We start from the raw sequence: 26,299 nt of genomic DNA on the forward strand, positions 1-26,299 counted from the left end.
GGATTTCAAATGAAAAAACAGATTATAAATGTCATTAACAAATTAGAATTCAAACGAAATATTTAATTTATAAAACCAGAATGATAAGAAAACATTGCCTTAATTCAGATAGAACATTAAATAGCCTTAATATTTCATTAAGTATTATACCAAATTGACTTTTTTCTTATAACACATGGGTATCATAAAATACCCATGTGTTATAACTACATTTGATAAAGCAACAAAAAAATATACAGCTTAGTCGGTATTAGGGCCATTTCAGATAGTTAAGAAAAGGATGAGTGTTGAGATTAATATAAAAAGTTTTTTGTAGCGCTTTGTCTGCTTTTCAAGCTTAGAAAATTTCACGTTTGTTCAAGAAAACTTCCGAGTTTAATATCAAAATTTCTGAGTTGTTTTTTAAATTACCTCCTCCTTTTATTTATTTGTATCTACAATGGCAGAACAATAGTTTTCAGCCGGTTGCCATGGAAATCACTCCCTGCGCTCCCACAAAAGTAAAAAACATCACTAATTTAATTTTCAAAAACGTAGATAAATACATGTTGACATCAGTTTTTATTTATTTTTCACAGAACAGAAGGTTTTACACTAACGTGGATGTTTAAAAAAAGGGATGCTGCATGTAAAGGACGCAGTAGCGTCAGTAATAACACTTGGTCGCAGCATTGGTCCATCCCGCCGCTGTCTATCTCCCTCTCAATCCGTAGTTTTCTATCCCAAATATGGACCGGGAATGTCCAGGATTACGTCTTTCTTGCGTGCGCCGGAGGGGGGAAATGCGGGTTTGTAACCACATTTATTTAACTACGCCTCCTCCGGTCTGAAAGTCTGCTGGTAGGCATTGGACAGGAAGAGAGTTGGAAAAAGAAACGGGACGCCCTCCCTCTTCCTCCTCCTCTTCTTGCTGCCTCTTAGCGGATAACGGTGTCCAAGAAGTTATTCAGGACGGAGGGAGACAAAAGCGCGGCCATCAGTCATAAATGTTCTGGTTTTAGAGTGAAAAGCGGCCGGCTGTGATCAGATCATGGAGGATTTGGGTGAGTACTGTAGCAGCAGATCTTCGTTTCGTTGTAACTGGGATATCTTGAAGGGAATCTGTGGGAAGGGGCGGTCTGCCCAAGCAGAAGAAATTTGGCCTCTGTTGATCCTGGCAGTCAGAGTGCAGACATGCAGAAGGCTTAAAAATAACCCATTTCAGTAGAAAGGCATGCAAAATTTTATTTATTCCCCTTCAACTTCTTCACTGTTCGTTTCATTGTGACGCTGGAGGAAAATTGTACGTTTGGCCCAATGACTTAAAAAATCTGTAGACTGACTTTCGATTAAGTCTCAAGTTTTCGTAGATGACGCTGAATGCAAATGCATGCCACACTTTTCAGACATCTTCCCAATTATTATTTTTTATTTGGAAGTAAAGCCTAATTATTTTTTCTTTCAGTTATTACGTTGTAGTCACTTAGATCCATTTTATCCACCCCATAATGAAGCCGCCACCACCATGTTTTATGGTTTGGATGGATTTTAAGTGTTTCCTCCACAAACAGCTTTTAGTATGTAGGTCAGAACATTTTATTTTAGTACATCTCAAGTCAAGATTCATCATGTATTTGAATGATTAATTGATTAATTGATTAATCGTGATTAATTATTGAAATAATCATCTACTAATAATAGTAATTGATTAAATGTGTAAAAATACAATAAAATAAACAGATGATAAACACTTCTGTTGCATTAGAATTGCCTTATGGTAATTTAAATAGACGAAAATAACTCAGATCAAACTAGGGCTGAATCAATTAATTGAGTTCATCATGATAAATCGATTATTAAAATGATTGTCAACTAATTTAATAATCGATAAATTATTAAAGTTGTTTTGGGAAGAGAAATACAGTAAACAGATTATGAACACTTAATTTGCTCTTTAAAGTTGTCTTATGGTCATTTTAATAAACTAAAATAACTAAGGCTGAAGCCCCAGTGTGATTAATCACGATTAATTATGATTAATCACGATTAATCATGACTAGATTAGATTTAATTGGAATATGTAGGCTGAAAATGGCCTTGTTCTGAAAGAACAACATATTCAGAGCAGTAATTGAGTCAAATCTGTACAAAACATTTATACATTTTGCATTTAAGATTCAAATAAATCCTTATTTGTCAGTAAATATTTTTCCTGAACTCCTCAAGTGGCAGGTTTAGCTTCATCTGGTTCAAGTCCTGTATAACAAAAAATGTCCTATTAAGCGCTTTTTTCTATTCAATAATTTGTCAGTTAATCAAAAAAAATAATCAACAGATTAGCCCTATGCTGTATGGATGTCAAATCAGTCAGAAAGGGTTGAACATGTTGTCCTTAAATAATCAAGGATAAAGAACGCTCTTATTATGTTTTAGGCAATAAAACATTTAATTTGAATATTTGCTTATTTCATATTTTATTGCATTTCTATTGCAAAAGAAATACAGCTAAGTGGTTTTTAAAATCAGATTGTCAGAATAATACATTAATCGTCAAAATATTTGATTAATCGTCAGAATTAATCGGTTTTAATTCATTTCTATTGTATGAACGTGGTTAATTGAATTTTTTTCATCCAATCAATCAGCAAAAATAATCGATTGTCAAAAATATTCGATTATCATCAAAATATTTGATTAATCATCAGAATAATTGATTAACCGGTTTCTAAAATTATCATTACATCCATCCATGGAGTGCACAATAAAAAGTTGATCTGTTGGCCTCCTGTACCCAAGCCGAGCATCTCTGCAGCTCCTCCAGAGTTACCACTGGAGGCTGCTTCTCTGCTTAATCCTCTGTTCATGATCACATAATGAAATGTTGTTCTTGGACCCGAAACCTGCTTTAAACATCTGCACAACTTTCTCTCTGACCTGTCTGCTGTGTTCCGGTTTGTTCTCTAACAAGCATTTTCGCATTTTTACCTGTAAGATGCGAGAATCCTGCTGAAACACATTTTAGCTCATGGTTGCAACGTGACAACCTGTGGAAGAGTCAAAGCTCTGAAAGCCACACACAACGTGAGCCCAATAAATTACTCCACATCTGCCTGACCGCTACTGAGTTTTTCATGCACGGCCTGCTAACTCAATAAAGTCTTTGTAAATTAGATTTTAAATGATCTGCAACTGTCCTCTCCATGCATTAGCCCTGACAAGCTGTGGATGGAGAGGAAAAACACAGCATTGCTCTGTTTAAAGTCATAAAGGGATCTTTTATTTCTATTGATGTTTTTTTCTTGAAAACATGTTTAGGGAGACAGCTTTCTGTGTTAGAAATAGCCCAGAGCAACTCTTCCATTTCAGCAAGCCACATAGTTCGAGGAAAAAGGAGAAGGTTTTTCTCTCTGCCGCCCATTCGCCATTTGCTTTTTTCTTTTTTTTTATGTGAAGTCATCGGGCACTTTTGCTTCTCAAGCAACAGGAGGGGGTGAATGGCAAGATGTAGCACATCTGGGCACATCTGGATCGGATTGCACTCGCAGAGGCAGGGTTACTTGGGCGACCGGGTTGGTGTTTGTCTCAGTTTACGCAGTTTTTGTAAAACTTTCAGGGAGTGAGACCACTTGTTAGAGGGTCTCTTTGGCCAAGACAAACAAGTCAGCAGGCAGAGCTAAATATGGTCATAATTCCCATTAAGAGAAGCCCAACTCCTTATATGTGCAGGCTGTATGCGCGCGTGTTTGTGTGTGTGTGTTTGAGAAATGGCAAGAACCCAGCAGGCATGTAGACTGTGCACTAGCTTCCCAACACATGGCCATACCACAAGTGTGAATCATCCGGGTGAGAAGGTGACCACAGGGCTGATCCGAGGCGGGATACGTTCACGTCATAAGTGTCTCATATCTGATTCACGCAGAAAATGTCGCAAGAGTTCATGCGTGGTTCAAAACCAGTGGCGCAAAAGGTTGGTAAGCACTGTGTGGTTGCGGTTCCATTACAAATGTGCGCAAAACTTTGAGCCTCTCAGCAAGCTCAAATCGTGGTAATGGCAGCTTTTCCGATGCCACTACTAGCTGAAAACTTTGTAAATATTCCGCAAATGTAAAAGACAAAGGATGATTTCGCAATTACGGTGTTTCTATTAATAATAAACAAAATTAAAATAAGCTTGTTCACTGGGAAAGTCATTAAAAACATGCTGCGCCATCACCCATCAACATAAGAAAGAGGAAGAGAAACACCGCCGCCATCTTGGAGCGGTCCAAAACAGCAGCACTGCGGGGATATTTTTTGTTCAAATCGACGGACTATTGACGTGACTTTTCACAAGTAAAATCAACACATTATTATTTGTATGTTATGAATGGGATATTACTGTATTTAAGTTCGCCAGCGAAGTGGCAGCAAACATGAGCTTTATGGTGTAAAATTGGGTTTCAGCTCTGGCTGTGAAGGCTAACTGAGGTTAAATCTTTAAACAAGTTTGTCATTTATCACAAACATCAAATTCTTTTTAAAATATCAAAAGTAAGATACCGTTAATGTTTCATATCCACCACAAAATACAGATAACAGAACATTTCACTGGAATAGTTTTCAAACAAGCTAATAATTTCAGCTGCTTTGGTTCATTATGAATAAATATGCATTAAAGTAGGAGTTTAGTTGAAGTAAAGTTCTAAGAAATTTGAAGACTTCTTTATTATTGCTATGCCATGATCGTCCATCTACTTCCTGTCGTTATGTTTTTGTTGTTTTCGCCAGTAGTAATATCCTGCTGGTGATCACGTGACTAATGTGATCCGAAAAAGTGTCTCCATTGCAGTTCTACAAAATACATCTATTTAGCACAAAAACCTATTAAAAAACATACTTTTTTAAAAAATAGATGTTTTTCCATTAAGCACATTTATTTCCATAATATTGAGTTGCACAATTACACAGTAAATGGAAACTATTGTCAGGAGTTCATGCGGGGTTCAAAACCAGTAGAGCAAAAAGTGGGTAAGCAAAACTTTAAATATTCCACTAATGTCAAAGTAAATACAATTTTACAGTGTGACGTTGACTTTCTGATTTCCAACATTTATATTATTTCCAGCCTGGAAAAGTGAAGATATACTGACTAAAGTGATGGTTTTAATGTTTAAATGCGAGAGTTTCTGCCTTATGAAGTGGTGACATAATAGATATCCGATTCCATTTGCTCTGTAACTCATTTTCAATTAACCTGAAACATAAACTAAATCAAATTCACCAAAGCTTGTCATCTGTGCAACGTTCCCTCGTTTGATCGATATGATCAGTGACAACTTGCTGACTTGAAATGAAGGTTGACATCTGTTTCCATGCTGGGATTTATAATCCTTGGCACCTCACAATGCAGTAATGCAGGAAAAATCGCAGGCCTTGCATCCGCCAAAAATGCTGTTTGGTGAAATTAAACCCAACTTTAATAGGTGCTTTGTTGTTTGTGCACAGATATAAGTTCAGCTCAGAAAATTTGAATATTGAAAGTGAAAAAGTTTAACAGTATTTTGTTAAAATTAATAAACAGGATTGAATTACTGATGCTCACAGACTATAGAGCTGCGTGTCTAAGCTCAGTTTTACAGCAGATGGTCTGCATTACTAATTAAAAACTTGAATTATGTATAAATTGTTTCTTGGAAACAGATTTTTCTAAGTTTCAGTGGTGCAGTCTTATACTATAACCAAAATTTTATATTTCTTTTATTTTTTAAGTTGTTTTAAATCCAGTAGCCTAATCTTATTTATTTCAGTCTTTTAGACCTTATTTAGTGTGTGACCTAAATAATAGTCAAGTTAATAAGCAAAGTAGAAAATAAATCCATCATATTATATAAAATATTATATAACATTGGCATTAGCGTCAGAAATTAAATTTTCAGGGTTTTGTAGCTTAAACCCAAATAAAGTTAAGAGTAAGAATACAGTAAAATAAACAGATTATGAACACTTCTGTTGCATTTTGCTCTTTACAGCTCCTTCATTGTAATTTTAGTAGACAGAAATAACTAAAATCAAACTCTACTAAAGAATTGCGTTAAAAGTCAGGTCAAATCAAGTCAGACCCTTTATGCTAAATTCATATTCTGCTTCTAAAACCAGAGCAAGCGCTGAAAAAAAATGTAGGGTCGTTTTTTTGCCCATGTTTTCTGTGTCTGGAAGTCAAGTTTTTAAAAAAAGTAACATTCGACAGACACTGCTCCGTTACCTAGCAACCCCAGCGAAGCCCAGCTCGTTACCTAGCAACCCAAGATGAGTTCCAGAACATTTGTGCAGCTGGTTTTTACTATGCACTGCACAATGACTGCTGGAAAAGACAAGTGTTTTGTTGTTGATTTTTTTCTTTTTTTTTGCCTAGAAAATTTCTGAGAATCTAAAAATTTCAGATTTTTTTCTAGCAAATTTTTGATTTTCAAACTCAGAAATTCCATTGTTTTTTTTATAGAAAATTTTAGATTTTTTAGCGTAAGTTCAACCCGCCTCATAGTTTGCAGCCATTTTTACGTCTACATGTAAACGTTGAGTTGGGGGGGCGTGGCCAGCAGCAGCTTATTTGGATTTAAAGTGACAGGACCCCCTAAAACAGTGGTCCCCAAGCTACGGCCCGCGGGCCGTAAGGTGTGCGGGCCGTAGCACACCTTACGGGGGACCCCTGCCCTAAAAATACTTTCATCACTTGTCTGAGAAGACATAAACACAGCCAGAGAGGCACAGAATAAATAGCATGATGATGAGTGTCCGGACCAAATGTGGCCCGCCGCCACATTTGGTCCGGACCCCCGAACAATACCAGAGAGCATTCAGATTTTTTTTCATATATTGTATTTTCCGGTTTATATGTGGATTTTTCTTCAACCATCAGGGGGCTCTTTAGCAGGAAGTGTGTCCTGTAAACTGTGGGTGTTTTGTTTTGCATGGCGCATTGCTGCCATCTGTTAGACTTTTAGGGAACTGCTTGACTTTTATGTTATTTAATCAGTACGGTTGTTTGCTAGCGGTAGAGCAGATGAACACACGTGTTTGTTATGAACGCCGCATTCCAGGTTTCCCTCAATGAAATATATACTAGTCAGTCCCAGTGACAGTTCCACTAACGGTTTTTGCCCATGTGCTTTCTGGGTAAAAATCAATCGAGAACCCCCCCGCTGAACAGTTTCAACCTCAATTGTTTTTCTGATTATTTAACAGTGTAACACTTTTTCTGTTACAAACTGACTCCAGCCCCCCACCAGAGAAGGGAAAAGTTATGTGGCCCTCACAGGAAAAAGTTTGGGGACCCCTCCCCTAAAGCATCTCATCATGAAAGTAGCTCAAACTAGACTGACCTGAGCAGACTGAAAATGTAATGAACAAGTTTTGTTTTGTCATAAACCTATTCCAATCTGTTGGAAGAAGCATATTAGGTCACCTTTAAGCTACAAAGTTGCTGTGCAGCTGCTAGCTAGCTAACTAGCTTTGTTTCTGGCAGTCAGCATGTGAGTGAGAGTGTGGGGGCGGCTGGCTGCTGCTTGGATATCAGCAGCCAAGCACTCTTCCTCCCCTGCTTCCTCTGCACCCTGGCATGCCTCAGATATGAACGTCTGTCCCAGTAATGTCAGCATGAAGACGGATTCCCGCCTGAGCTACAGCAGACTGTCCTGTCCTGCGGCTGACTTATCTCTGAGGATTGAGCTGTGTGTTGTGTTTGCTCTGACTTTCTGCTGCTGTTTTGGTCACTCTGGCTGTCTGTCTCTCCTCAGGACTGTCTGAGCCGCCTTGCTACCCTCTCAGTCCTCGTGTTGTTGTGTTTGGTACGTAACTGTCTGTGCATGTTCGTGTTGCACCGTGCTTTTGCATATTTTTATTCACATTTAATGTTGCATGTCTTTTCTTAACTTTTTCCACTCTGAGCACAATCAAAAAATATCCAGAATATAGAATAATGATGTGAGATAGTAAGTTATGCTTTTGGAAATATATTATGACATATTAGAGTTTCAATCTACAAAGATTTTTTCAATCTTTGTAGATTGAAAAAAAGGACATTTCCGCCCAGGTCTTTAGAATTAATTTAAGAAACTTTTGAGAAAAAACAAAACGTAGAAATGTTCAAGTTTGAAATGTTAAAAATTTGCTGGAAACTTTTAGCGTAATCTCAGATTTTTTTTTTTTTTTTAGAAAAAAAAATACAAATTTTTTTTATTTTCAAAAAACAAAAATAAACTAGAAAAAAAAAAATCAGAAAATTTGAGATTAATTAGAAATGCTCTGGACAATCTTGGAAATTTCTGAGTTTGAAAATTTTACAAGAAATTTTTAGAGTAATCTCAGAAATTTTCAGACTTTAGATTTTCAAAAGTCAATAATATGCTAGAAAAAGACTCAAATCGTAAGATTAAATTCAGAAATTTTTGGAAAAAACTGTAAAGTCAGAAAAATTTTGAGAACAAAACTTGAAAATGTAAAAGTTTCAAGTGTTAAAGATTTGTGAGAAGAAAAGCACAAATTCTTGAGAAAAAATATTTTTGCTGTTTGAAACTCTCAAAATTAGATTGTTTCCCTAGAAATTAACATTTGGATGCCCTCCTCCTTCCTTCCAGATGCCCTTCTTGCAGACTTGGAGAACACCAGCTCTCCTCTTCCTCGGTGTCCCGTCTTGCTGACCTCTGACCCTCCACAGAACTCCGATGCCAACTCCCACGACTCGGCGCAGGCTCGACCGCCGCCGCCCGCCTACACGCCGCAGCAGGTCGCCACTCAGAGATTTATTTCATGTCATATTGTGTAATTTCCTCACCTTCGCTGATCGTCTGTTTTGTCTCTCAGACTGTTTCTGCAGCAATGAAGTCTTCAACCAACTCCAACCCGGACAAATTATACAGGTGGGTCCGGTCTGCAGTGGACAAGCATCTCACCTCTAATTATAAATCAACACACAACAATAACACTGGGGATCCAGGACGGATGAATTTTAATCAAGAAAAAAATCAGGGCTGAATTGATTAATTGCATTAATCGTGATTAATCGATTATTGAAATAAATGTCGACTGATTTTGTAATTGATTAACTGTAGCATACAGATAAAAAAAGGCCATTTACTGAAAGAATAATTCACTCAGAGCTGTAATGTCATGTCTCCTCTGCCCTGCAGCACCGTGTGCAAACCGCGCTCTGCAGACCCTCCGCCTGCTTTCTCCTCCTCGCTGCTGGGCGGCGGTCTGAATGAGCTGGATCACCTGCTGCAGGAGCTCAACGCCACCCAGTTTAACATCACAGGTCTGTGAGTGCATTTCCATGGGTTTACCTCAAGTCTCAGCTGTTCAGATGTAGATCCTTTGCAAGTTATTGTTTAAGTCTGGAAATGTATGCATGCACACAACGCTGGAGGGCAAAAAGAAGATTTTTTACTTGCCATCAAAAGCTACGCTGCTGCGGTAGAAAAATCCCGTCAACAAAATTAAACCTGGAGATGTAGGAATTGCATCTCCAGCTGTAGAGCAGTGAGCTACAGCTGGTTGGTGTTTAAGTCGCCTTTTTTATTTGGTAACTGAACCAAAGGACACATAATTCCACAGCACATCTACATGTTAAGATTGTCAAAGTCAAGCTAGCATAACTGAGCTACTTCCCTCTTTTTTCTTAAACTTTTTCCTGACCTTGTTATCTAGTTGTATTGTTGACAATTAGTCACAAAGCACTACATTCCTTTTTCTTTTATATATCAGGCATACATTTAAGATTTAGCGCATTATATTGACAATTTAGCAGCTAAAACGAGAGGTAGTCATGGTCAGCCAGCAGCTTTTTGCCTCCCAGCAGAGAGATGATGGCGGTGGGATCTAGAGCGCGGGACGTTACTCTGCAACGTGTTTATACTTTAACTTGATGGTGTAATTTTGTCTGCAGATGAGATCTTGGCCCAGTTTCCTGCTTCTAAGAAAGATGAGAGGGACAAGATCAAGGATAAGACCTCAACCTCCTCCAGGTCTCATTTAATGAATATATATTAATTATTTTTAAATTTGTACCATGAGCATCAAACCAGGGTATTCACAGCTTTCAGTAAGTCAAATTGACAACTTTTTAAAACCTTTTTCAATAGAAATGCACCAATCCACTTTTTTCCAGTATCGGTCTGTTCGATCCAATATAGAAAGATATTGGATTGAATATCCAATATCGGATATTCGATCCAATATTTGAATTACATTTTGTTTGTAATTCAAACAAAAATGTGCTGAATTAAAAATTAATTTGATAACTGCATATAAGCACGGCATATTTAATACACAAATAGCTTCACAAACTAACTTTGTCACATTAAAATGTTGTTTTGATGTGATAAAATACATGCATAAACATTTTAGAAGCCTGTAGTGATAAATGTAGTTTTTATGAAACTAAAAATTTAAATGCAAAATTTAACTCAAATACAAACTTTTTATAATTTGAGATTTAAAGTAGGTTTTGAGTCCATTATGATAGAAAGACATTTAAATTTGTTCCCAAGTTGTAGGTTTTTCTCCAGCCAGATAAATTTCTGCTTCATAATTTGGAAGTTTTGATTTGGAGAAAAACATTCCAACAGTTTTGTTTACGTTGAGTTTTAACCAATCCGATTCATTAGCCACAGACTGCGTACGCTCATTGGCTTGAATTATTTGCCTTAGGGTATAAATGACAGAATCATCTGCGTACATTTGAAATACATCAGGATGAACTGAATGGAGGTCATTTATGGATAGAGAAAATAACAACAGTCCCTGAATGGAGAAGGTAAACTGGTAATAATATGTAAAATATTTTATGTTTTAAAGTGTCAAAAGCTATTTTCAGATCAGGAAACACAGACGCAACACCACTATCCTTATCCAATAAACGTTTTCTAAGCTTTATTTTCAAAGTTGGAAAGACGAGGGAACATTCAATCCATGGGCCAGAACATTAATAACATGTTTTATATTCCTGTAAAATAAAAATTCCTGTAAAAATAAATGTAATGCAGGCATTTTTTAAAAACTAATTTCCTTTTGAAGTACTATAATTTTTAAATTATCCATGGTGCCACCAACTGGGCCACCATGCGGCCCAGTGCTGGAGAACACAAATGATTTTAGATCACAGTCCTGGTTACAAATCATAAGCATCCAAACAGTTTCCATCAGCCCGGCTGTAGATGGAGAAAAACAGCAATACATTCCTGACAAAAAACTCAAATTTCAAGATTCCTTTCAGAAATTTTAAAGTAAAAACAATGACATTTCTGAGCTACAAAAATCAAACATTTGCGATAAAAAAAAAAATTTATTTGAGATTAATCTATGAAATTTTCTAGAAAAACAAGAACATTTCGGGGTATAAACTTTTGTAGAAAAAATAAAATCTTGAGTTCCAAAAGTCAAAATTTTGCTAGAAAAGCATAAATTTTGAGATTAATCTCAGAAATTATATACAAAAAAGAGGACACAAGTCAAAAATTTGCCAGACAAAAATAAAAAAAATAAAAATTAGATTAACCTCAGGAATTTTCTAGGAAAAAAGTAGCGGAAAAAATGTAGAAAAAAAATCCTGAAGATTTGTGGGTCCTCAAAAGTTTACATTTTCTATTAAAAAAAAATCTAAAATTTTGAGTTTGTCAGAAATTTTCTAGAAAAAGACTTGAAACTTCAGCCTTTCCAAATGTTTGACTTTTGGCAATACAAACTCAGAAATGTCCTGTTTTTTCTAGAACATTTCTGGAGGTCTATCTAAAACATTTAAAGTTTTTTGGGGGAAATTTACTGTTTTATTTTTATCTACTGTGTTGTAGGCGTCACCTCTACCTTCTGTTTGATGTTTGAATTTGTCCTGCAGAAGCTGCATGTAGAGAATCCGTTATCCTCAGGCTCTTCTAGATCCGACCTAACTTGATTTGTCTTTTTGTTCCAGCTCTTCTAAGCCTTCAGCGACTTCAGCCACCATGGAGTTGGACAAACTGATGGCTTCACTGTCTGACTTCAGAGTCCAGACGACGGTAAGTTACGCACTTCAGAGAACATGAAGGAAGTTAGAAAACTAAAACTGTTCTTAGCTGAAACAGTAGACGTATAGCTGGTAGATATTCCTTTTTAGATGAGGTAGGAACTTATTTGCATCATTTTAAAGCTGTTTTGGATCCAGCTGTGGGATATAAACAAAGCCCAGATGTTTACAGGAAGATTCCTGCATTTTTCCAAACATCCGTGGTCTTCAGTGGATGAAGGTTAACGATCTGTTTTAAAGTGTATCCTTCAATCTGAGGTCAGAGTTCAGCTTCACAGACCAGACTTATGGGTGAATTCACACCAGTTTGCTTTAATCAAACTGTAGTTGTTTGTCTAGAAGTCTGGTTTGTTCGGGGAGATCCGAATGAATAATCAAGCAAAAAATGAACTCTGGTGCGGTTTGAATGCATATGTGAACACCATGCGGACCGGAGACCGCTCCAAAATCAGGAAGTGGACTGCAGCGCAGGGCATTTTGGGTAAATATAACCAAAACAAACGTGTGAGTTTTATGCTTGCATGAAAAATGACTCGTTGTCTTTTACCAAAGAGAAGAAGGAAATCCTACAAACGCTAAAATCTGACTCTGCTCCATTTTTGTTTACATTTCGGGAAGAAGAAAGTTACGTTCAGTGTCTTGTTCTGAGGTTTTTGTGTCATTCCCTTCAGTCTGTTTTGGCACAGCGCCACCACAGGTGAGGAGGGGAATAGGTTTTTAAAAGAGTTTGGATTGTATGACAGTGTGAAAGCGAACCGAAGCAGCTGAAAATGTAAGATAAAGCCTTTTAAAGATGGCCGTTGTTTGTCTTCTACCAGCCAACTCCGCCTGTCAGCCAAGTGGTCACCGCGCCGCAGCGGCCCGCCACCCCGCCGCAGCAGTCCGCCGCTCCAGCCCAGCCCACACCTGGAGGCTCACTGGACAGCATGCTGGGACTCCTCCAATCAGACCTGAGCCGACAAGGAGTTCAGACGTCCTCCAAGGGAAACTGCTCAGCCTGCCAAAAACCAGTCGTAGGACAGGTGAGCCGCTTCACCGCCCTTTCCTGTTGCCATATGAACCACCACTGGGTATGCAAACAATTAATGAACTTAAAGGGTTTATTAGATTAAAACGAGTCCCAGTCGAGGGCTGCACAGTGGTGCAGTTGGTAGAGCTGTTGCCTTGCAGCAAGAGGGTTCTGGGTTCGATTCCCGGCCCTGGTCTTTCTGCATGGAGTTTGCATGTTCTCCCTATGCATGTATGGGTTTTCTCTGGGTACTCCAGTTTCCTCCCACAGTCCAAAAAAGGTTAATTGGCCTCTCCGAATTGTCCCTGGGTGTGAATGTGTGTGTGCATGGTTGTTTGTCCTCCTGTCTGTCTCTGTGTTGCCCTGGCGACCTGTCCAGGGTGATCCCGCCTCTCGCCCGAAACGTTAGCTAGAGATAGGCACCAGCAACCCTCCTGACCCCACTAAGGGACAAGGGTGTAAAGACAATGGATGGATGGAGTCCCAGTCGTTTAATGACGTCAGTTAAAGTTTAGTGTTGTAGCTTGGGCCAACCAGCAGAGGGCACCGCTGGCTGTGTTAAAGCGCAGCCAGTTGATACAAGACAGCGGCTCCAAAGAGAGTCTGGTCTGGGGTGAAAAATTAACTCTGTGGTTCCGTTTTAAAATAAAAACTCAACAAGGTCCTTGAGTTTCTCCTTAATAGGGATTTTTTTCAGCCGCATTGCATGACGGAGAAACAACAACTTCAAAAATAACTGATGTGCTTCAAAGGCGAGGATGGGATGATAGATGTGAGTGGAAAACTACAGTGGCCTTGTCCTTTTTTTAAAAATAAAATATCTACATATCTTTAAATGTAGATATAAAAATGGAGTCATTTTCCACCCAAAAAAAAAAACTCAGAAATTTCCTAGATTATTGTTATATTTATTTCTGTGTTTCAAAAAGGTATTTGTAGATAATTTCTGAGATTAATCTCTGTATTTCTGAGGTGGGGTGTTTTTTGGCGTGAAATTACTCTTCTTTTATATCTACAATCAGGGGCGGATCTAGAAAAATATTTATGGGGTGGCAAGAGGGTGGCAGGGACTTTTTCAGGGGTGGCAGCATGTATATATATATATATATATATATAAAATTCCCTTCTCACCCTCCACGGGTGGTTTCTTACATCCTCTGAGCTCGGGTCCTCTACCAGAGGCCTGGGAGCTTCAGGGTTCTGCGCAGTATATATATATATATATATATATATATATATATATATATATATATATATATATATATATATATATATATATATATATATATATATATATATATATATGGCAACCTCAATGAGGTCACAAGGAAAGGAGCCACAGCCAAATACCTCCAACGAATAAGACAAGTCCTGAGAAGCCAGCTCAATGGCAAGAACAAGATCCGTGCAATAAACAGCTATGCCTTACCAGTAATCAGATACCCTGCCGGAATAATTAGCTGGCCAATGGAAGAGATGAAGGCCACGGATGTTAAGACTAGGAAGCTACTAACCATGCATGGAGGATTCCACCCCAAATCCAGCACCCTGAGACTGTACACGAGCCGTAAGGAAGGAGGCAGAGGACTAGTGAGTGTGAGAGCCACTGTCCAGGATGAAACATCCAAGATCCATAAATACATCAAGGACAAAGCCTCAACGGACGATGTGCTCAGCGAATGTCTCAGGCAATGGGGAACAGAAGACAAGGTGCTGGAAGTACCATCATGGGAGGACAAGCCCCTACATGGGATGTACCACCGACAAATAACTGAAGTGGCTGATGTCAGGAAAACCTACCAATGGCTGGAGAAAGCTGGACTCAAGGACAGCACAGAGGCTCTCATCCTGGCCGCCCAGGAACAGGCCCTAAACACCAGAGCAATAGAGGCTCAGATCTACCACACCAGAGAAGACCCAAGGTGTAGGTTGTGCAAGGAGGCCCCTGAGACAGTCCAGCACATAATAGCAGGGTGCAAGATGCTGGCAGGGAAATCGTACATGGAACGACATAACCAAGTGGCGGGCATAGTGTACAGGAACATCTGTGCAGAATATGGACTGGAAGCCCCGAGATCAAAGTGGGGAACACCCCCAAAAGTGGTGGAGAATGACCGAGCTAAGATCCTGTGGGACTTCCAGATCCAGACAGACAAGATGGTAATGGCGAACCAACCGGACATTGTGGTGGTGGATAAAGAACAGAGGAAAGCCGTTGTGGTGGATGTAGCAATACCAAGTGATTACAACATCAGGAAAAAGGAGCATGAGAAATTGGAGAAGTACCAGGGCCTCAGGGAGGAACTGGAAAAGACCTGGAAGGTGAAGACCACAGTGGTGCCTGTGGTAATCGGGGCCCTCGGGGCAGTCACCCCCAAACTGGAGCAGTGGCTACAACAGATCCCAGGAACAACATCAGACATCTCAGTCCAGAAATGTGCAGTTCTAGGCACAGCCAAGATACTGCGCAGAACCCTCAAGCTCCCAGGCCTCTGGTAGAGGACCCGAGCTCAGAGGATGAAACAGACCACCCGAGGAGGGTGAGAAGGGAATTTTTTTATTTTTATTTTTTTATATATATATATCGTATTAAAAACAATACAAAATATTGAAATATTGTTCTTAACTTGCATTGTTTCAAAATGAGCTTCATGTAGCACCGAGGCTTAAATACAATTTCTTAATGTAGCATAGTTAATTATTTTCAAAATCTCTTTCTCTTTTTTTACTGTTTATTCAATGTCACATGTTTTTATTTTTTCTTTAATTAGGTAAAGCTCCTTGAAATGCCTTGCTGCTGAAATGTGCTATACAAATAAAATTTGATCGTGTCTGGCATAAAACAAGTTCCTGCAAGGAGGAGCCATAATGTTAAATTCCCACCACACTTTCTCACAAACTAAAACACTTCTAAAACATGATGACAAAAACTATATTATAGCAGAACTAACATGACCTAGATTAAACATATTTCAATAATATGCAAAAGAAAACCATATCAACATATTTTATAAAATTCATAAATATATGCAAATCCAAATGTATGTCAGTTATGACATAACTCTCTCTGTGATATAATAATATCATTCTCTTTTGTTATGACATAAAACTGTCTCTAAGTACTTGAACTTTCCCAAGATCTTTCATTCGAGCTCTGAAGAAAGACTGGAGACTTTTAAAACTTTTAACATGGACAATAACCTCAGAGATGAAATTGAGGAATTTTACATAAGGGTTCAAAGGAGGAAGATAAGAGATTTGACCACAGAGGAGTTACTAGGAGAAATAGTGGAACTGATGAAGACTCTTAAAAGGTCTTACAATTTAAATGAGTCAGATGAAGAGGAAATTGTGGAAGCGATTCTTCAAAATTTGAATCGAGAAGTGCCGCAGCAGCAGCGTGCAAGCTGGAGTATGTGGAGCTTTTTGACCGATTGTGGAGAGTCATTTATGAACGGGTTGGGTTTTGGGGCAGCTGCAGGCATAGTTCTCATTGTATGTTCAAAACTTCTGTCCTAAACTGTTCTGTCCTCTTCTGAATCTGGATGGTACTTGAGGGAGGGGTCCCCGTCGACCTCATCTTCAGTTGCAGAACCTGACTCTTGGGACGTGGAATGTCTCCTCTCTGGGAGAGATTGGGAGAGGGGTTCCTGCCTCAAGTGGAGGAGTTTATGTATCTGGAGATCTTGTTCACAAATTAGGGAAATAGGGAGCAGGAGATCGACAGGCGGATTGGGGCAGTGCCTGCTGTGAAGCAGGCGCTGTACCGGTCTGTAGTGGTGAAGAGAGAGCAGAGTCAAACAGAGACAGCTCTCGATTTACCAGTCGATCTACGTCCCCACCTTATCTTTGGTCATGAGCTTTGGGTCATGACCAAACGAACGAGATCACGGATACAAGCGGCCGAAATGGGTTTCCTCTGCAAGGTGTCTGGACTCGACCTTAGAAATAGGGTGAGGAGCTCCAACATCTGGGAGCAACTCAGAGTAGAGCCGCTGCTTCTCCAAGTTGAGAGGACCCAGTTGAGGTGACTCGGCCGTCTGGTCAGGATGCCTCCTGGGCCTGATGAGGTGTTGCGGGCACGTCCCACCGGGAGGAGGCCCCAAGGAAGGCCCAGGACACGCGGGAGGGACTATGTCTCTCAACTGGCCTGGGAACGCCATGGGATTCCCCCAGAGGAGCTGGAAGAAGTGGCTGGGGAGAGGGAAGTCTGGGCCTCCTTTCTGAAGCTGTTACCCCAAGACCCAGAAACAGCGAGGAAAATGGACGGATGGACAGAGGTTTTTGTTACCATGCAGTTTCTAAAGGTTCGGCATGTAAGAGGATGAGGAGGTTCTACAAACAATTTTACGGATGGTTTGTCACTTTCACTTGTTTTGCATGACCTGTGGAGGGTCAAAGGTCAAGTTTTATTCACCAGTTAGTTGTTTTCTCTGTTTAATTCCCTGAAATTGATTCACTTACCTGGGGATTATATTGTTTCTTTGGTGGAAACTGAAATCCTGGGTACGCCTCGCTGTTTTCCTGCAAAAAAGGAGGAGAAAGGTTACTACTTATCTGACAAAATGAATACAAACACGATAGAAGAAAAGACTAAATAGATTCCTCAAAGTGAGGTCCTTACCTGGGGCCTTGGGACTTTCTGTTTGGAAGCCACGTCGTCTACTGGGTCTTTTGGACCTTCTTTCCTGCCATGAAGAGAAAATGACATTACTCACCTGGAATGTATTGCTTCATTTTGTAATGGACAACCAGGTTGTTTACCTGTAATTTTGGGGTTTCTTTGGTTACCTGCAGCATCCCCTGAATTGGGTGGTTCATTTGGAGGTACTGGTTCTAAAAAGTTTTAGATACTTTGATTGTAACGTGGGCTGCACAGTGGCACAGTTGGTAGAGCTGTTGCCTTGCAGCAGGAAGGTTCTGGGTTAAATTCCCGGCCTCGGTCTTTCTGCATGGAGTTTGCATGTTCTCCCTGTGCATGTGTGGGTTTTCTCCGGGTACTCCGGCTTCCTCCCATAGTCCAAAAACATGACTGTCAGGTTAATTGGTCTTTCTAAATTGTCCCTAGGTGTGAGTGTGTGTGCATGGTTGTTTGTCCTGTCTGTCTCTGTGTTACCCTGTGACAGACTGGCGACCTGTCCAGGGTGACCCCGCCTCATGCCCGGAACGTTAGCTGGAGATAGGCACCAGCAAGGACATGGGTGTACCAAAAATGGATGGATAATTAATTATTAAGTTTACATGTTCTCCCTGTGTATGATGGGTTTTCTCCGGGTACTCGGCTTCATCCCATAGTCCAAAAACATGACTGTCAAGTTAATTGGCCTCTCCAAATTCTCCCTAGGTGTGTGTGTGTGTGTGCATGGTTGTTTGTCCTGGCCTCTCTTCGATCCGCCATCCCTTTCTTCCCACCACTGACTCTTGTCAGCCCTCCCCTGCTGATCTCGTCGTGGACTCCTCTGACCGGATCATCTTTTCCAGCTCACCTCCAGGAGAACGCCGTCACCAGTCCGCCAGGGTTGCTCACTTCTGTGTGTCTCAGCTCACAGCTGGCTCTCCAGCCTCATCATCCAGCGACCTCGCTGTGCCCATTGGGGCGTTGTCTAGCTTCGTGGATTCAGCCCCCTATATATATATATATATATATATATATATATATATATATATATATATATATATATATATATATATATATATATATATATATATATATATATATATATATAATTGTCATGGTACCCCCAAGAATTTAAAACTACTTTCACCCCTGCCTAACACGCAATCACAAAACTCAGGTTTTTAAGAAAAATGTCCGCTTATCAGTTAATCAGCTTTACTTTAAACTCGTTAGTAGATGACTTTCACTCATATATCACATTTGCAGCAGTAAAGCCGACTCTCCGTGTGCAACAGGTGGTGACGGCGCTCGGGAAGGTGTGGCACCCGGAGCACTTCGTGTGCACAGAGTGCGAGACGGAGCTGGGCAGCCGCAACTTCTTCGAAAAGGACGGGCGGCCATATTGCGAGTCGGACTATTTCACGCTCTTCTCCCCGCACTGCGCTAACTGCAGCAAACCGATACTGAACGTGAGACATAGAACCACACTAATAAAACCAGATCGATAACGGTTAGCTACAGCTGTTTCCCTCACCTTTGTTTCTTTGTGTGTTTAGAAAATGGTCACTGCTCTGGACAACAACTGGCATCCGGAGTGTTTCTGCTGCGTCAAGTGCAGCCGCACGTTTGGAGACGAAGGTAAGCGACATGAAACAAGAAAGAAAACTTATTAGAAAGAGTTTAAAAGAAGATCTTAAACATTTCTGAGGTTTTTTAGCTAAATTTCAGACTCTGTTTACTAAAAGAATCAAATGTAGCCTGGTAAAATGAGGAACCCAGACACAAAGTTATAAATGGGGTTTTCTTTATTTCCCGAATACTCTTAATAGAATAAGAGTATTGTTAAATTGATTTGGAGTTATACAGAATGGTAAATTTTGGTTAAAGATCTTATAATGACAGCTACTTTAATAGCAGGAATCAAATAAATCTCTTTTTTTTTATGAGTGCATAAACAACTGAAGCAGGCACGCTTCTATAAAAGAAAAAGAAATAAAATCACACAGACTTATTACAATATAAAAAACCTAGTGTAACATTTCAAAATACTCACATAGTAAACTTGGCTTACAACTCGAAATCGCGGAAGGCAACGGGCCATTCACCCTAACTGGCACTGCATAGTAAGGTCAGATAAACATACATTCAGGGAAATAACAGATCATTGTTCAACTAGAACCAGACATCATTCAACAGAAACTCACAATATCCCAAGACATACCAAGCTCCACAGTTCCTCACGGAGCCCGAACAAGCATCACAGTTTTTCACAAAAATCTTCTGTTTAGGACCGCAGAAAACCGTTAGGAACGTTAGCACACCGTAGCGAGCACAACAAAGCTGCTTCTTCCGGTCTAACGGTTTTCACCCCATTCTCTAACGAGCTGGCACACACAGCTCCCTCTGGTGGCCACTGCGAAACAACACCTCACCACTCGGCTACACAAAAGTAGACCGTTTGTTAAAGTGGATGTTGCATTCCTTACCGGACTCTGTCTGGACGGTTTCTTTTTCCTAGTTTTGGAATGGCCGCCATCTTTAATTCTTAAACGGCTTTGCTTAGGCAAGACCGGGTTGCGCCCTCCGCTGGATGGCCGCCAAACTACAACACTGAAAGAAGTCTAGGTGTACATTAATATAATCGATTTGAATCAGTGTTATTATAGTGAAGGTTCCCCCCAGAAAACTAGCTAAGCCCGGTGGTTGGGCACTAGGGCAGTCATTCATCCAGCAGCCTGTCGTGTTTTTGAGTTAAAAAAAATGTTTAAAGTTGACAGGAAAATTGAAAATGTCACCTTATAATTATGTGTTGTTGAAAGATTGGAAGATTGACACCTGAACACCAATTATAAAATCTTTAAAAAATGCAAACATTTTAAAAAGACTTAAGTAAATAAGCGATGCTTAGCCTGGTCAGGGCACAAGTAAAGCCTGGTGGCCTGCCAGGTTTATAAATCCCTGGATAATTAATTAAAACTAACCATGTCACAAAAACTGAAAGCGAGAAAACAGTTTTAACTGAAATAAATAAAAATTGTAAGTTATAGGGGAAAACTGTAACCAACTGGAACTTTATTGTGCATTTATAAAACTAACTAAAATATACTGAAATTATAAGATAATATCCTTTGTTTTCATGCTGATGAAGCTATTTGTTAGCCTTTTGTTTTAAATGTAAAGTGTTTTCTAAGTAAACCTGGACTGGTTTTAGATCCATGTAGGGGTTATAATATTTCTGAAGCACTTTTGAAAACAGGCAAACACAAAACATGTAAATAAACAAACATTTAGAATGTTTATTTCACTTTTATCTGCTATTCTTTTAGCATAAATGCTACCTAATACTTTCAGATTTTAGTTAGTCGCGCTATGCTAGCTTGAGGAGCAAAGTAGATTGACAAATTTGACTGGCATCAAAATTATATTTTAAGTAATTTTTAAACTTATAATTATTATTATTATTGAAATATAGTTTAAATTTTCTTATTTTAAAAAATCATGCACTCATGGCCCTCTTTTGAAAACCGTGGGCTACAGCATACTTTTTTCTCTTTATTAAGAAATAAATAAGTAAATTGGGGTATATTTTGTTACAATGAAAGGCGATTTAAAAAGGGTGCACTGTTTTTCTCAGCTGTATTTAACCTTTTTTTTCCTTTTGGGTGGAGTTGTTGTAATTCTGTGGTTTCCTCCTGCAGGTTTCCATGACCGTGACGGCCAGCAGTACTGTCAGCAGTGCTTCCTGACCCTGTTTGCCTCCCGCTGTCAGGGCTGCAGCGAGCCGATTCTGGAAAACTACATCTCAGCTCTGAACTCTCTCTGGCATCCGCAGTGCTTCGTGTGTCGGGTGAGTTTTGTCATTTAGTCATTTAATCAGCAGTGGACCACTGATAAAAACCCTCAATATGACCTGAAATAATAAATAAAACAATCTAAAACAACAATAAGCTTTTAGTTTGGACCAATCCAATTTATTTTCTTATTTAAACCCTTTTTGTCAATATTAATTAGGTTATTGATTTATCTTTTTGTTTTTTGCTGTTTTCCCCAAATCAGTTGATTGATTTTCAAAGAATTTATTTAAAGTTTGCACTACAAATCTGAAAAAATGTCCTGAAAATTGTGTAATCACCTTAAACTGCATAACTTTATTAACACTTTATTAACAGCTAAAGTTAGGATGCACTAATTTTATTTTTTGGAGATTATTGTGATAGATTTTAATTAGTTACTGAGTTTTGAGGTGATTTTTGTAGAATTATTTAGAAACAGACCGATAAACAGACCGTGTTTATCAGTCTGTTTAGCGCAGACCGATAAACACAGAGCAGTCATAAATGCACATGAAAAATCAGGAATATTTTTGTTTAATTTTAATCCAAAATACTAGGATTCTAACTCAAAGAAATATTTTTTTATTTCACTTATAACATAGTAATTATACCATAGTAATTGTCCTGTTATAAGTAAAATAATGCTAGTAGAATTTGTACTTTTTCATCAATATTAAGGAATTCTTATTTCAAAACTCTCCTGATTGCTAAGTTAAGTTGCTAAGGGAATTTCGCCGTTACCTAGCAACCCCACTGAGGCCCAACTTGTTACCTAGCAACCAAACCAACTGTAATCTATGTATATATTTTTTGTACAGTATTCGCTTGAATGCTACTCTTTTTTTTGAGTGTGTATACATGGGATTTTCATCATAAGTTAGTTTCATCTGTGACTTTTTATTTGTCTAATTCAGTCAGTTTTAATTAGTTTTTAAGTTTTTTTTTGCTAGTTTTTATTTGCTTAATGTTGTTTAGTGTCTGTTAGTTGTAGTAGTACTTCTAGTTCTTTCAGTCTTTGGTTAATTTTTAGTTGCAGAATTCAAAATAAATTTTGAGATCTATCTCCAGTTATCGATTATTCAATTGCCAAATTAGATTAATCACGATTAATCGTCTCCGCGCTACCTGCTTCCAGGAGTGCTACAGCCCCTTCGTCAATGGCAGCTTCTTCGAGCACGAGGGTAAGCCGCTGTGCGAGGCCCACTACCACCAGTCCCGCGGCAGCATGTGCCAGGCCTGCCAGCAGCCCATTCTGGGCCGCTGCGTCACCGCCATGGGCGCCAAGTTCCACCCGCACCACCTGGTGTGCCAGTTCTGCATGAAGCCGCTGAGCAAGGGCTGCTTCAAGGAGCAGGAGAACAAGCCCTACTGCCACCCCTGCTTCATCAAGCTCTTCGGTTAGACACCCACCGCTCCACGGACTGGCTCTACGGGAGACTCTTAGGGCCACCAACAAAAAAAGTATAAAATTCTGACTTAAAACTGACTTTTTTTTTCAGAATTCTGACATTAATTTCAAAATTATGACTTAAATCTCAGAATTCTTCCTATAATATAATTTTGACTTTGAAATCAGAATTCTGACGTTAATTTAAGAATTTTGACATTAATAGAATTTTGACAGTAATTTCGGAATTCTGACTTTAATTTCAGTTACCTATCTTTTTCTCTCAAAATTATGTTTTTGTCATTCTGTTTATGGAAAAAAGAGAGAAAATAAAGTCAGAATTACATTTTCTTTTTCCTGTGGCCCTAATCTTCCTCCGTATTTCTCTCATCCTCTGAATCCCTGAATAAAAGCAGATGGTTCTTCTACATCGTATCTCGGTTATTTAGTGCAGCAGTGAGGATGGAGTAGAGTCAACCAACACAGCACATAATTTGTTTTTTAGAAAATGAGATTGAGACGAAGCATGAAGTAAATTGACGCCAAAGTTTCTCTCAGCCATAAAATTGTATCTTTTTTTGCCAAAGGAAGGAAAGAAGCAGATTAAATGTATTGTTTCAGTCCATGAGGTTAAATGTTATGAAAGAAAATTCCTTATAATATATTTGCTTTTTATTGCCTCAAGTACACACTTCACTGCATTTGCATTTATGTATTGTTTGCTGATTGCTAAATATGTTTATGTAAACTACCTTATTTTTAAAGTCGGGTATCGTTCACTTATTGCTCTATGCAAAATGTCAGACGCGTTTCTAGAAATAAAAGTTTTTATGATGTTTTATGTTTCTTTATTGTTTTATATTGGATGAATTGTCAGTTCACTCCATGTGTGTCCATTTATAGATAAAAGAAAAAGTCTCATGGTTTTCCACAGTTGCTACAGTCAACAAATAAATATTTTTAAAATTAGTTTGTTTTGAGAATAAAACCAGAATGAAAACCCCGGGATATATATCAGCAATATTTACAAAACAAAAAATAATTTTGCATTTCATTAGGCAGTTAGGCTATTAAGCTAACGATTTGTAGCTAAATATACACTTCTCAAAAAAATAAAGGGAACACTCAAATAACACATCCTAGATCTGAATGAATGAAATATTCTCATTGAATACTTTGTTCTGTACAAAGTTGAATGTGCTGACAAAATCACACAAAAATCATCAAATGGAAATCAAATTTATTAACCAATGGAGGCCTGGATTTGGAGCCACACACAAAATTAAAGTGAAAAAACACACTACAGGCTGATCCAACTTTAATGTAATGTCCTTAAAACAAGTCAAAATGAGGCTCAGTATTGCGTTTGGCCTCCACGTGCCTGTATGACCTCCCTCCAACGCCTGGGCATGCTCCTGATGAGGTGGCGGATGGTCTCCTGAGGGATCTCCTCTCAGACCTGGACTAAAGCATCCGCCAACTCCTGGACAGTCTGTGGTGCAACGTGACGTTGGTGGATGGAGCGAGACATGATGTCCCAGATGTGCTCAATCGGATTCAGATCTGGGGAACGGGCAGGCCAGTCCATAGCTTCAATGCCTTCATCTTGCAGGAACTGCTGACACACCGAGTTAAAATCTAATGAAAAAACAAAGAAGGTCGTTTCTAATGTTGCTAGGTAACAGAACGTTTTGTACCGCAAAGTAAAAATAATGTAAATTAATATACATCAATACTTGTCAGATAAGAGAAGCAGTAGTTTGGATGACGCTATAATGACCATAAATGTATTAATTTATTCATAAATGAAGTCATATGAACAACACAGTAGATGAACAGAATGGGGTTGTGGTTATAATTAATGTCGGAAGAGTTCACCGCCCCTCCTTGAAGCACACAAGGCAACCATATTGGCTTACTACATTAGCATTAGCATCTCCTGGAAAACTTTTACTAAGACTGCCTGTCTCAGTCTCACCTAAGACAACATACAAACAACCCGGAAAGTCGCCACCCATCAGTTATCTTTAAAGATTCTAGACTTGGCGCAAGTGATATTCCTTTTTTAAATAAAACGGGGGGAAATTGGGTGTGGGACAGCCAAGAGAAGGGGGTGGAGGTCTAGCAGGTAGCGAGAACTAATATGCCAGCATTACATGGCGTAAGATTAACAACGGCCCAAACCCGTGTTTTAAGTCAAGCTTTAATATCATGTATCAAAGTTCATGCGCAAAATAAAATGTACTACAGAAATATGAAAGCATAGACTCACCGTTGGGTTTGCGTTCGCCTCCAGGGTCGCTGGCCTCGGCGATGCTAGTATTTCTTCAATTTGACGCTTGGGTCATGTGATTGGCTGGGTGTTGAAATCTGACAACGATTGCTAATGTCTGTGACCTGAAGTAACCTAGCCATTTTTGTACAGCGAATTTTTAGACGCTAAATTTGAGCAAGTTGAATTTTTAGGACACTGAAAAAATTGCATTTGAATTTTTAAAAGTAGAATTTTTTTTATATGCTGAATTTTTTTAACACTGAAAAATATAAATATTGAAAATTTCCATCCATCCATCCATTTTCTGTACATTCTTGTCCCTTAGTGGGGTCAGGAGGGTTGCTGGTGCCCATCTCCAGCCAACATTCCGGGCGAGATGCGGGGTCACCCTGGACAGGTCGCCAGTCCATCGCAGGGCAACAGAGACAGACATGACAACAAACCATGCACACACACTCACACATTGGGACAATTTGGAGAGGTCAATTAACCTGACAGTCATGTTTTGGACTGTGGGAGGAAACCAGAGTACCTGGAGAAAACCCACACATGCACAGGGAGAACATGCAAACTCCATGCAGAAAGACCGGGGCCGGGAATTGAACCCTGAATTTTTTTTAGGTCAAACTTGTATTCTGAATTCATTTTGAAATTCAAAAGTAAGCGCAAATATACAACATTCAAGTTTCAGATGCATTTTTTATTCAAATTCTGATGGCACATATTTACTTCCATACAAGCGTCCTGCACGGTGTTGGGCTGTGAGCACAACCCTCATCTGTGGACGTCGGGCCCTCATACCATCCTCATGGAATCGGTTTCTAACAGTTTGTGCAGACACATGCACATTTGTGGCCTGCTGGAGATCATTTAGCAGGGTTCTGGCAGTGCTCCTCCCGTTCCTTCTTGCACAAAGGCGGAGGTAGCTGTCCTGCTGATGGGTTGTTGCCCTCCTACGGCTTCCTCCACGTCTCCTGGTGTACTGGCCTGTCTCCTGGTAGCGCCTCCAGCCTCTGGACACTACGCTGCAGCAAACCTTCTTGCTACAGCTCGCATTGATGTGCCATCCTGGATGAGCTGCACTACCTGAGCCACTTGTGTGGGTTGTAGAGTCCGTCTCATGCTACCACGAGTGTGAAAGCACCACCAACATTCAAAACTGAC

At 39.3% G+C, this 26,299-nt stretch overlaps 1 protein-coding gene and 1 long non-coding RNA gene across 4 annotated transcripts; one reads left to right on the forward strand and one right to left on the reverse strand.

Moving 5' to 3' along the window:
• The first annotated feature begins 819 nt into the window (after positions 1 to 819).
• On the forward strand, positions 820 to 23,696 carry LOC103481365 (transforming growth factor beta-1-induced transcript 1 protein-like). 2 transcript variants are annotated; one of them, XM_081600561.1, is made up of 12 exons: positions 820 to 1,043; positions 7,752 to 7,802; positions 8,592 to 8,740; positions 8,818 to 8,873; positions 9,144 to 9,268; positions 9,899 to 9,977; positions 11,921 to 12,005; positions 12,832 to 13,035; positions 18,936 to 19,109; positions 19,197 to 19,278; positions 21,339 to 21,487; positions 22,609 to 23,696. In XM_081600561.1, exons 1-12 carry the CDS (start codon positions 1,031 to 1,033, stop codon positions 22,873 to 22,875), a joined length of 1,434 nt encoding a protein of 477 aa, XP_081456687.1. In that variant the 5' UTR covers positions 820 to 1,030; the 3' UTR covers positions 22,876 to 23,696. The 2 variants fall into 2 exon arrangements, with proteins under 2 accessions (XP_081456687.1, XP_081456688.1); XM_081600562.1 differs by lacking the exon at positions 7,752 to 7,802 and having other exon boundaries at positions 822 to 1,043.
• Positions 16,503 to 19,264, reverse strand: LOC145549095 (uncharacterized). Of its 2 annotated transcripts, none has more exons than XR_014085046.1 (4): positions 19,175 to 19,264; positions 17,647 to 17,710; positions 17,487 to 17,546; positions 16,503 to 17,407 (listed from the first exon to the last, which is right to left on the reverse strand). It is a non-coding gene; the product is annotated as an uncharacterized LOC145549095 (long non-coding RNA). The 2 variants fall into 2 exon arrangements; XR_014085047.1 differs by lacking the exon at positions 19,175 to 19,264 and adding an exon at positions 17,787 to 17,870.
• Positions 23,697 to 26,299: the final 2,603 nt, after the last annotated feature.

This window comes from Poecilia reticulata, chromosome 19 (assembly GCF_904066995.2).
Source record: "Poecilia reticulata chromosome 19, P_reticulata-male-v2, whole genome shotgun sequence".
In the NCBI taxonomy this organism is placed as follows: domain Eukaryota; kingdom Metazoa; phylum Chordata; class Actinopteri; order Cyprinodontiformes; family Poeciliidae; genus Poecilia; species Poecilia reticulata.